The sequence below is a fragment of the Macadamia integrifolia genome, chromosome 3 (genome assembly GCF_013358625.1).
Source record: "Macadamia integrifolia cultivar HAES 741 chromosome 3, SCU_Mint_v3, whole genome shotgun sequence".
NCBI classification, from domain to species: Eukaryota; Viridiplantae; Streptophyta; class Magnoliopsida; order Proteales; family Proteaceae; genus Macadamia; species Macadamia integrifolia.
The window spans coordinates 22,801,915-22,814,787 of record NC_056559.1 but is presented as its reverse complement, the minus strand read 5'-3'; the positions used below and the strand labels follow the sequence as shown (position 1 = coordinate 22,814,787).

Genomic DNA, 12,873 nt, shown 5'->3' with positions numbered 1-12,873 from the left:
CAGAATGAGGGTAGGCCACATGGGAAAGCCTTCATAGGGACTCAAAAGGTCTTTTTGTTTATTTATTTATTTTTTTTTAAATTGCAGAGTTCATCTCATTGGAAACTAAAACATGTGGCAAAGAGTTTAGGGGAACCCCCTATGTTTACCTAAGATTATAAATACATTAGGGAAAATAAAATGTTTTTTTCTTATTTACTTCCAAGCATTTTTATGACAAAATGAACAGGATCTTTATGGAATTCTTTTCTACTGAAATAAAAATAGATTATTAATAACTAGTTACATTTCTTCCAATGCATAGTTCTAGAAACATTAGAAAAGAGGATACCAATGTGATCCATATTCATTACTCCACACTAATCTCATAGGTCAAAATTCAGCGCAATGTAATTAGAACCGAGTTTTTTCTCAAGACTACAAAGAATGCCATTCACTGTTATTGAATCTAATAGCATGCATGCGGACCTGGATCCTCTCAAGTGCGCCCAGTGTGCCAATGCGCATCGGACGGCCAGGGATGAATGCCCAGGTGTTTATACATGGTTCAAGCTGAAACTTGGTCAATAAGACAGGTGGCCGAACCACTTATCTTTACCAATCCTTGTCCGTGTGTTTTGAAACATGCAAGTTTGTGATGGGGAACGTCTGAGAGATTTGTTATGGCCATTTGTTTATTTACTAACTTTATTCCACTTCACTGCTAACGAAACAGGGCCTTGAGGTACTTTAGAAGATTTGAAATAAAATCCCTCTTGCTTACAACATGAGGGCATGAGGCTCCTCCTGCCCCTACCTGGTGTAGCAGTATGAGTATAAGAAGAGTAAGTGCATGGAAGATTCTTGTTAACAGAAAACCGCATAACAAACCTTGATAGGGCAATTAAATACACCCATATATTATGAAGATCATATACACAGGATTTCACATTTGGTTGTCAATGGCTAGTTACCCTGGACTCTCAACAGTAATATGGTTTTCTTGCTAACTACTGCTGGTTTTCCTTATTCTGAATTTGTCTGGCAATTTTCTATTGGAGAGAAGCTTCTAATTTCTGGAACATCGGAACACATGCTCCTTGTTTGAAAACGGAAAGGAAGAAAGGGGGGGGGGGGGAATATGTCCATGAGGGATGGGCAACATACTCTCATAGTTTTGCCACTTGTTGACCGAATGTTGGATCCATGCACACAACTACCTGCAAGATTTTGTGAGAAATTTTGAATGGAGTGAACTACCATTTCTGTAAGGATTTTTAAAGAGAGTGAACTACAATTGCAAGAGAAGTACTTCAATATACATGACAGGGAAGTTTTATTTCAGAGAGACCCTAAACATGAATGCACCATTTGATGCATAATGCCTTACAAACTGCCACATGGCAGTACATGGGTGGGTCCATGTGACATAGAGAACCCCATGCCTATATTGGCAGTAAATTTCAGCCACAAAAAGAAGGGAAAAGAGGCTCCAAGTTTTAATGTGAAGGTTCATTTGTTTCACTGTAGAATGGCTGGAAGTGAAAAAAACATAGAATTTTCAAAAAGAGATGTCTTGTTGGAAGTAAATGTTAGAGCTGGAATGTTTTTCCGACTATTCTATATGCAAAAACTGTAAAATACATTATGGGATGTAAGAGATTTCAATTTATTTTATTTTATTTCTGGGCATTCTATGTTGAAATAAAACGATCCAAAGTTACGTAAACTTTTGAAATTTCCATTAGAGAGATGAATATAAAATGGGCAAAAGGCTTCCTTGACAGCCATCAAGAAGGAGCAAATATCTGCTATGCGGTGGCTCTATTGGTTGTTGAATTTTATGGGCATGTTGTCCATGTCATCATCTATTATTTTAGTAAGTTTCAACCTAATCCAACTTTTCCACACGGATACATATAGCGTAGACAAATGGTTGAGAACTAAAATTTAGCAGTTGCAGATAGCCATTGAAAATACAAGGGTGCAAGATCACTGATGGCAAGCCAAATGGTTGAGAATGGAGCATAAATTTGGCATTGGTTAATTAACCAATAGGTGTTTAGCCCTTCCAACCATCAGTCTGCCAATACCAACTATCCACGAGTCTAAATGGTGGGCCATAATGATAAACTTATTTTGAATAGACTGTTAATTAGAGATTTCCCAAAAACAAAAAATTAAGGCATCTTTCCAATTTTGGGCCACTTGGTCTGCTAATTATTGGCTAAAACTTTACCAATGAGATGTTGTTGGGTCCTTTATGGCTTGGGATCCATCCAATCATCCCATGGCACATTATGATTCCTTGTGGCATAAAAAATTGCAATGTTCCATTAATTAATTTTTTTTATTGGGGGGGGGGGTTTGGGAAGGGATTGGATTGAAATATGTACCTTGCCAACACTTTTTCCAGAATGCAGATACTCAACCGCATCCGCAACAGACTTGAGGCCCAAAAATTTCTTTGGGTCCACAGCAACCTATAATGAGTAACATGACCTTAATTAATTATTTCAATTATAAGTACGAATAGCGACCGAGCGTTCTTGAGAGAAAAGTGAAAAACCCTAAAGGTTTTGATGATGATGCTATTTTAACAAATTAAAAGTTTATCTTTTACTGGATCAAGGAGACATGGGTTAGTCTGAGAAAGTTGTGTTTCCACTTTGAAATGAATTTCCAGCTCACAAGATTCAAGGGAAACAAAAGAAAAAGGAATAGTTTGAGCCAAAAAAAAAAAAAAGGGCCAACCACCCTACATAATGAAAGAGAGATGGCTAACACCACGCTGAGCAACACCACCAAGCCACAGTTCCAAACCCACACCCTTAGTGATAGAGTTGTAACGCTGGGCCGATATGACCCGAGAAAAGCAGTTGTGAAGGTGGTTGTTGGTTTATTAGGGGTATTTTGGGTATAGTTATTTGGGGTCCTTTTGTAATTTGAAGTTTATTTATTTTTTAGTGGGCGAGCCTTGGCACAACGGTTAAGTTGCACCATTGCAACATATGGTTGCAGGTTCGAAATATGGAAACAGCCTCTCCACTAAGCAGGGGTAAGGCTGCTACATTTTCCCCTCTTGGACCTTGTAGTAGCGGGAGCCGTGTGCTCTAGGATGCTCTTTTTGAAGTATATTTTTTATTGGAGTTAGCCAAAGACAGGAGTCAAGAGTCCTAGTCAGTTTCAAGTTTGTAATTGGTTCCAGGATATGATTTAGATTGTTTTGATTCTTTATATTTTGATTCATGTAACCATTAATTGTATAGAAAATTGAGTCTTGATGTGTTGTCGTGCTTTGGTGTATATTGCATGGACTGGTGAGTGGTGACAGAGCTGTTGGATTTTATGAAATACGATATCCATTAAACCCAATTTAATTTGATTAAATTAATTAATTGAAATTTTATCATTATATGCTTGTTATAATTATTGTTTTATGTGCAACAGCCCAAAAGTCGCCGTTTATTGGTTTGCAACTATGGATAGATTTGCGTAGGCTGTTCTAGGGTTACCACAATGTTTATTTCCCCAATAAGGATTGGCATGGTAGTATAGATGTGGGCACATTGTGTGTTGAACATTGATATGTTGATATTTTTGAATGCTTCACCGCCAGTTGTGTTTGGTAACAAGAATTTCTTATTGTTGTTTCCTTCCTTCACCTAAGAGGTACTTACCGTTGCATTTGTGTGTTGCAAATCAATGGTACGCCAATGGTTGACGACTACCGAAGGGATTGACTATATATTGGACCACTGGGCATTTAAGGTATGAATGTAATTGGGGATGACGCTCAATGGTTACTATTGCCCTTTTAGGGAGAACATCCAAGTGAGTGAGTTGTTTGAGTAACAATGTTAAAACAAATCAAAAAATTAAAAAAAAAAAAATTATTATTTTACCCCCTAAATATTCCCTACAAAAAACCCTTCACCATCGTCAACACTTGAGACCTGCAACTCATCGTTGACCTGGAATAACTCCCTCTCCACCACCATAGACTTGCAACTATACCACCAGCAACTTGCAAGCGAAGGCAAGTGAACCCCTTCACTCCAGTATCTCCATCTACTCTCCTACATGGTGGAGTTGTACTCTAGTGAGGACAATCTTCTCTATGAAGAAGAGGTACTAAGGAACCCTTTTATAGGGAAACTATGGTGGAGGTACCTCATCGCTAGGAATGAATCACCATACTTTCGAACAAGAACTTGTCACTATGCACAAGATGTCGGGGATCTGTGTTATAATCTTCTGAGTTTGATGGAGCATAAGCTGCTCAATAGTATGCGTTAGACCTTTGATTGAGCTCTTTGTGCTCTCCCTATCACCCAAGACAAGTGGATTTGGGCCCTACCTTGTTTCTGTTAGCCAAAAGGGTGCACCTGTTGAGACTTCCCGAGGTTAATGAGGGTACTACCATGAAAAGGTTAAGACCTCGAGCTCGAGGATGTAGTTATCCGATAAAAAGACATACCTTCCATATACTATTGTTTTAAAAGATATACCCTTAGTTGAAAAAAATAAGTATACAGATAGGATATTTCGTCTCCATTGTGTACCAGTTAGCATTATCTCCGATTGAGATCCCAGATTTACTTCTAAATTCTGGGGGGTGTACAGACGGCTATGGGTACACAACTAAGCTTTAGTACGTTGTTTCATCTATAAACCGATGGGCAGTTAGAGAGGACCATTTAGACCCTAGAGGATATGCTTAGGGCTTTTGTCCTTGACATGAGATACAGTTGGGATGATCACACCTCACTTATTGAGTTCTCCTATAACAACAGTTACCAAGCTACCTTCGGTATATCTCCATTTAAAGCTCATATGGCAGGATGTGCCAGACACCTCTTTATTGGGCCCTAGGTTCATCGGGCCATACGAAATCCTTGAATTAATCGGATTGGTGGCGTACAAATTGGCCTTGCCTCCAACATTTTATGCTTTCTATGACGTGTTCCATGTGTCTATGTTGAGGAAATACATTCCCAACCGGACACATATCTTGTCTCATGAACCATATGACCTCGATGATGATATGGCCTATGTGGAGCAACCTGAGGAGATCAATGACTAGAAGGACCATACCCTCTGCAACCTTACTGTTTCCTTTATTAAAGTACGATGGATGAACCACCCAGAATAAAAAGCATCTTGGGAGCTAGAAGATGAGATGAAGGAGAAATATCCTCAGTTATTTGACTTGCCAGGTATGCTACATTTCAAGGACAAAATTCTTGTAAGGTGGGTGGAATGTTACACCTGTGCCTTAATCCGGTCAAATTTGAATGTTTGTCAATAGGTAATGCACCCGAGAGTGTCAGCTTTGTTACCTATTGGCTTGCAACAATCTACTGCACGGAGGGGAGGAATGACCCTACATGTTAGTGCAAACATTGTCGATTAAACTGGAAGGGATTCAAACTACATCATTTCACATTTATGGATTATTTGTGAATTGCTTGCATGAATCACATCTTTCACTGGGCTTAGTGAAGCTCACACCACGTGTGCTCTTTTAGATAATGATGTAGATACCATGGTACCTATGAGCAATGACACGTCCTCTTTTATGGCAGATTACATCGGAGACTCATGGACACCAGAGCCCAAGGAGCATGACTTAGACTATGCATGTGACACTTGTGCCTATACTACACCATGAGCCGAGGGTGATGTTGCCCATTGTTGTCTGATGCCATATTTTTTGATGTTGTCATTTTTTATATTATAATGCATGTCTTGACAGTCACTTTTGAGAAGGTTGAAGCACAGTTAATGTAATATGTTAACAATTAGTTTCCTCCCCAATACTTGAAGTTGATTTTGTATATATATACATTTTGATTCCGTTACATTGATTTTAGTTGGTTTGGTTATGGACTGTGATGGTTAAGGAATTGCTACCGTACTGGTTACTTTTGAGTGTGGTAGTCACACCGTAAGTAACCTAGCAGAAGCGGGGTGTGACAAAGGATGGTGCTTCAAGACATTTACCGGGCAAGTAAAATCTTAAGTAAATGACTTTTGTTTCATTTTGAACACTTACTAATTTAGCTGTTACTATTTAGTTATTGCTTTATTAGTATGTTAACATCAATTACAAACCAGGTGCACCTTATTATTTGAATATGGACCTTCATTACTCTTTCAATTTAAAGTTTAACAGTGATTTGATGCAATCCATGATGGAGGTTATAACCAAATTGGCATAAAATCTTGATTTGGTCAAAGAGGCCGTGGAAGAGGTTTGTAATCTTCCATATTCTTAAATGTTTAAACATTGAGTGGCCTATTAATGTTTTAATACCTCTCTAGGTGAAGTACTTCCGCGAGGCCACTCATGGGTTTGCCTATCAATTGGCTATCCGTGGTAGAGGAACACAACATCCTGGTAAGTTAGGTTTAATATCATCCTTTGCCATGAGATAGTCAAAGGCTTCAATCATAAAGCCGATTTCCCTGCGGCCCTTCTTAAGATCGACATTCATAAGGCTTTTGATTCTATCAGCTGGGAGTTCATCTCCAAAGTCCTTCTCCAAATGTCTTTCCCGCTCCTTTGTCCATTGAATTCTCTGTTGCATCTCCACCCCCCGCTTCTCTATCCTCCTCAATGGCAGCCCTGCGAGCTACTTCTCCTTCGTGGTCAGCATCAGATAGGGGTGTCCCCTCTCCCCCTTCCTCTTCTGTTTGGCCCTCGAAGTTCTTTCCCGCTCGATCCAATCCTCCACTGACCAACACCTCATTTCCCCCCATCCCCAAATGTAAAGCCCTCAAGCTTACCCACCTCGCTTTTGCGGATGATCTCATGATCTTCTCTAAAGCTGACCCGGCCTCCATCACCAACATCAGGGCCTCCCTCCACCTATTTGAGCCTCTTTTGGGTCTGAAAATCAACCTCCTGAAATCCAACCTTTTTCTTTTGGGTGTTTCGAGGTCCGCCAAACCCAGCTCCTTGCCATCTCTAGTTTCTCTTTGGGAACCCTCCCTGTCAGATACCTCGGGCTCCCCCTTCTTTCCTCTTGGCTCTCTCCCCACCATTGCTCTCCCATCCTGGACTCCATCAGGAAAAGGCTCCAGTTTTGGAAAGGCAAGCTTCTCTCTTATGCTGGTCGCCTTGTCCTTATCCAATATGTTCTCCAATCCCTCTACCTCTACTGGTTTGGAATCTTTTATCTCCCGGCTTCCACCTCCAAAGCCATAGATTCTCTCCTCTATGCCTTCCTTTGGAAAGGCACTGATACCACCAGATTCCTACACCCTATGAGCTGTTCTAAGGTGTGTCGGCCTAAGTCTGAAGGTGGCTTGGGCCTCCGTAAAATCAAGGATGCCAACTCCGCTGCTATCCTTAAGCTTATCTGGAAGATTATCTCCAAGCAGCGAAGCATCTAGGTCTCTTGGGTTTATTCTGTTCCCCTCAAATTTGATTCCCTATGGACTGCCCCCTTCCCCTAATGCTTCGTGGATCTGGCATTGCATCCTCAACTCCAGACCCCTTGCCCTCCCTACTATATCCTGTTCTATTGGCAATGGCTCCTCCACCTCGCTTTGGCTTAACCCGTGGCACCCTGTAGGTATCCTCCTTCCCCTGGTCACTTTTAGAATCATCTCCTCCTCTAGCTCCACCAGATCTGCCACCGTAGCGTTCATCCTCTCCCACTATGGCTGGTCCCCTTCGTTTCACCCTCCCCCTAGTTGATCTCTGGTCCTCCCTTCCTCCCATCCCCCTGGACGTAAGGGATTGCATGATATTGTCAATTAGGTCCCCTCCACCTCGGGCCTTTTCACCTCTGCCTCTGCTTGGAACTTTATTCGCTCCAAAGACCCTTTTATTCCTTGGCGCAATGTCATCTGGTTTAAAGGGCACATCCCTCGTTATAGCTTCTCCGTCTAGCTAGCCCTCTCCTACTGCTTCCCTACACAGTCCTTCCTCAACTCCCGCCACATTCAGGATCCTACTTCCTATTGTCTGTGTTGGAATGGTACTGAAGACGTTGACCATCTTTTCTTCTCCTGCCCTTTCGCTGCTTCCATCTGGAAGAAGGTTCTCCGTTCATGCTGGCCCACCTCCCGTCCCATCCTCCCCCTTCCTGGTGAATGGATTTAGGTAGACATGACCTATAGTGGATCCTCCATTTGTGACACAGTCGGAAAGCTTGCCTTTTGCACCACCATCAACCACCTTTGGATGGAACATAACCTTCGTAAATGGACCCCCAACTCCCGTTCTTTTGAAGGGATTTGGAAAGCCATCTACTTTAACATTTCTTCCAAGCTCAGATCTTTTTGCCCGTGCCCAATTTGTGACACCATAAGGAACATGCTTATTGTGACAATGATGTGTTGATAAGGAGCATGGAGTCGATAAGCATTAGTTCAGATCACGATGGTGCCCCATTTGGACATGGACAACATGTATCTTCAAGTGCTTTTTAGGCTCTTGATATGAGGCTTATGTAGGACCAACATTGGCCAATTCAGAGTACAGTAGATTCTACCATGAATGGGAGTCCCACCACCATAGTTTTTTCGATTGGGGTCAATATTGAGCCTATGTTCGAAAAGTGCACAATATTATCTTAGTATCTCCTATTCAAAAGGATTCTCCTAGCAATGGATACGAACCATCACGACACTCTCCATGATACTTATTAGAATGTCAATGGCAATGCTAACAGAAAAAAAAAGGTAAGAAACCTCATCTTTTTGAACAATTTCAATTGAATACACTTGTCTCTCAATATAATACTCTCCAATTTTGTGTTTATGAATGATAAACATTATACATAGTTTTTTTTTTTTAATGCAAAAGTGTATAAAAATGTGTTTCTTGTCTATTTATGTGTGTATCTTTAGTGTATCTTAGCGTATCTCCGATACATATCTTAAATTTAGCTGATTAACATGGAAACCAATACTGATACTTTAATCCTTGATTTTAGGTAACCTTCTCTCCCATGTTATTAAATCCATGGTTGTCTATGTCGAGATTCGTTTGCTGGAAATTTTTTTCCGGTATCAATTGGCATCAGAGCCATGGTACGTCGACAAACACAATGTTTTGATAATTTATACACACCAATGTTTATCAGAAATGGCCATGGTGGCCACTGTTTTGGGTGTTTGTCTAATTTGTGTTAGGTTTACATCATCTCTCTTCCTCTTCTCTTTGTCTTCATGTGGAGCTTTTGTGAAAAGCGTTGAATGGGCTGGGATTTCTACATAAGAAGGGAACACCCAGCGGCGGCTGGGTGTGTTTGTGTTCTAACCAGCGGTTATTGTGGCCCTGGGTTGCATATAAAAAAAAGAAAGAAAAAGAAGGGGGACTTTTATACAAGGAGTTTTAATACTTTGGTGGGCCAAAGCAACCTACATCAGGGTTTTGGAACCCTAGGATGCATTACAAAGTCTCTACCGGCCTATCCCTACCCCCAAAGAGGGAGGGAGGACAAAGAAAAAGTAGAACTTCAAAATGTAATAGTTATGGAATATAAAAATAAACAAGGAAAATAAATAATCAGAATCAGAGCATATCTAATCGAAATAAAGGATTGATCTACCTCAGAAAGACCAAAACCAGTCCACACCTCTAGAATGATGTATTTATTGATTTCAAAAAAATAAATTGCAACTATTAATATACTGTTTCATAATGTATATAACATTAGAAGATGAAGAAAGAGAGAAGAGGGAGGAAAAGAGAATCGATGGATGTGTAACCTGTTGGGAGTTACAACTTAATGTTATAACTCCCACTTCATTCAATATATATAACAACCAAAAGATAACAAAGGACATAACTGGAAGAAATAACAGAAAAATAAAACGAGACAAAACTGCCCTTACCCAGTCAGAACCACTCTTAACAGTACTCAAAAGAAAGATAAGAGTGGTTCTGACTATTCTTTAGACAGCATTGGATGAGCCCAGAGCAGGTTGAAACTTATGAATCCAGTGTCATCCTCTGAGAATTTTGTAAGCAGAGAGAATAGTTCGGACCATTCACAGAAAGAGACGTGGGAAAACAGAGATAATAATACTAGTAACACTATACCATAACACGAGGAGATGAAAAGGAGATTATATTACCAAAATTCCAGGGCGTATACGGTGAATTCAACTATTATTTATTCGATAAAGAACTTTCTTGAAATACTTAAGAGAGTCTATACTTACAGGCATACAAGTTTAATGCAAACTAGGACTATTACCTTAAGCTTTCCCATGGAGAAAAGATGAACAAGCCTGTCCAGATGTTCTTGCCACAGATGAGCATACTGGACCAGGAAAAACCCAGCCTGAAACAAAGTACCAGATCGTCAAATCAGACAACCTAGTTACACTAGAAAGATCACCTGCAATAGAATCTGAGCATGTTAATCAGGTCATAGAAGAGTTTGTTCACATAACAGCAGTGTATATTAAGTTGGAATAAATGAGTCTCCAAACTTGTCTGGGGCATCCCATAATTCAAAAGAAGAAAAGAAAAGAAACAGTAGAAACATTTACAACCAATTCAGATGCAATGTCGTGCCATTTGAAGCTGAAAATCCTTTGGTGGAAGCAGAATTCCTCAATAAGTTGCATCATGAAAGAAAACAAGATTGTGGTGCTACGACTAAGTTGTCTGACTTCCATAGGTTGTATGGAAGAACATGCTCAAATTCCAGACATATTATTGTTGGAATATATGTAATAAGGGTACTTTAGGAACTGTTTATGTCAAGTTGTCCTAATGTGTATTTCTTTTTATTTCTCTTTCTCCTCCTAATTTCCTAAAGTATTAGTTAAAAGTTAAGGGTAATTTACCGCGCCACCCCCTAAACAATGCCAATATTATAGGAACACCCCCTCTCTTTCACCAATTTACACTCAGACCCCCTACCGTCAGTCACTGTTTAAAAGAAAAGTTAAAATGACCATTATACCCTATTCTTCTACAAACAAAAACCTTAAGTCCTCTTCACCCCTACCTATACTCTCTCTCTCTCAACAGCCCCATGTCTTCTGAAAGTCGGAGACAGTGTGCAAACCCACAAGATACCGTTCAACAACAAACCCAAGTGTTGGGAACTGCAAGAGATAAGAATGTAATGGACCAAGTATAAATTCTGATTTCTAACCACATGACATATCAATGCTTTTCCATGTGACAAACCTGACTTAGAACAAGACTCCTTACATCTACTGCAACGTCAATGGTAAATGCATCTTTCAACAGCATGGTTTGAAACCTTGTGAAAGAGGCACCAATCCGGAGGTGAAATTAGGGGAGCCTTCATTGAACGATCAAATTGTTACTCTCTACGCTTCAGCTTCTAAGCTGTCTAGAGCGACATGGTTTTGGATGAATCCCTTTTTGAGTAAAGGTTACATATCCCCTCTGAAGATCGAGGATGCGCCATCGCTAGCCCCTCAACATAGGGTGCAGAGAATGTCAAAGCTCTTCGAATCGAATTGTCCCAAACCAGAAGAACGATCTAAACACCCAGTTCGAACCGCATTTCTCCGCTGCTTCTGGCCGGATCTCCTCTTCACTGGTTTCCTGGCAATCGGTTGTCTCTTTGTCATGTACATCGGTCCAACTCTTATCTAACCACGGCATCAATCCGAATCCAACAAAACCCCTATACATCTTGATTTGAATCGGCCAAAATCAGCATCAGTCTCGATCGAATTCTATTCCAATCATTTGATTTCCCCCACCCCTGGCTCCGTTTGTTTCGTAGATAAATAGGGATGAAAAACTTGTGTCGAAACTCGTTCAGATAATGCTAAAATACTGCTAAAAAATAGAGAGAAGGATACACGCGACAAATGATCACTATATTACAGTTGGCAAAGGGATTGTTCAACCCAATTATCAATAATGAAGAAATGAAATGCAACAGTCGTTACGATTAATCCGAGATGGAAGAGAAACAGAGAAGGATAAAAAAAATATGGTTGCCGCTGTCACTGATGGCACTGCCACCGTGATATCCGGCGATCCTTCAAGAGAAAGGTATAGTAACTATTGATTTGGGGTGAGACTTATTACATGGGCATTTTAGGTACTTCACATTTAGTAAGGGCAATTTGGTATTTAAAATAAAATATAGTAGCTGACATCAGCATATAAGGTATATTCCTTAACAGTGACTGACAGTAGGGGGTCTAAGTGTAATTTGGTGAAAGAGAGGGGGTGTTCCTAAAATACTGGCATTCTCCAGGGGGTGGCACGGTAAATTACCCTAAAGTTAATATAGGTGAGATGAGCAATAAGCCCACTCACATTTTGCTCTCATTTCCTCTTCTCCTTCTTCTTCCTTCCTCTCTTCTCTCTTCTTCCCTCATCTCTAACCCTAGTCTTCCTTATTTCTAACTTGGTATCAGAGCTTGTACAAGGGTTTGAGAGTCGATCAAGCATCTAAGTTCCATTCTTTATGTCTCTCTTGGAACCCTAGAAGCAAAAGGGTCCATTAGAGGCTATATTATGCAAGAAAAGTATACAAGAAGACCTAATGGAGTTCTAGAATCCACTTGAAGATAGTTGGAGGGAGCTTGAAGGACCACAAAGACCATTTAAAGTCCAAACTAAAAAGAAGACTTATTCGAAGACTTCTTCCTAGGTTTACTACTAGCCAGAATTTCTCTTCCCTGTTTCTCTCTCCTCTGACATTGGCTGAGGATGAAACCTTGCTGGATAGGGTCGCCCATGGGTCTTGTATGATCCCTCCAAACCTCAGTTGTTGATTAGTTGTGATGAAGGAGCACAACTCCATCTACCACTTGCTGCCAGGTACTGTCTTTCCCCTGTTTTGTTTGTTTCTGGCTTGTAATAGCTGATAGTGAGGTTGTTGGTTCCATTTGTTAGATGTGCTCTATCCTCTAATGCTTGCATGT

The 12,873-nt window shown here is 40.4% G+C and overlaps 1 protein-coding gene across 1 annotated transcript in view; it reads right to left on the bottom strand.

The window, feature by feature from the left end:
• Window positions 1-846: 846 nt before the first annotated feature.
• Window positions 847-12,873, bottom strand: part of LOC122074244 — a 141,277-nt gene continuing 129,250 nt past the window's right edge. The window contains exons 17-19 of the mRNA XM_042639088.1: window positions 10,200-10,286; window positions 2,376-2,462; window positions 847-1,199 (exon numbers count right to left, since the gene is read on the bottom strand). Coding sequence (XP_042495022.1) covers window positions 1,149-1,199; window positions 2,376-2,462; window positions 10,200-10,286 — 225 coding nt within the window. The 3' untranslated portion in view covers window positions 847-1,148. The remainder of the gene's footprint in view (window positions 1,200-2,375; window positions 2,463-10,199; window positions 10,287-12,873) is intronic.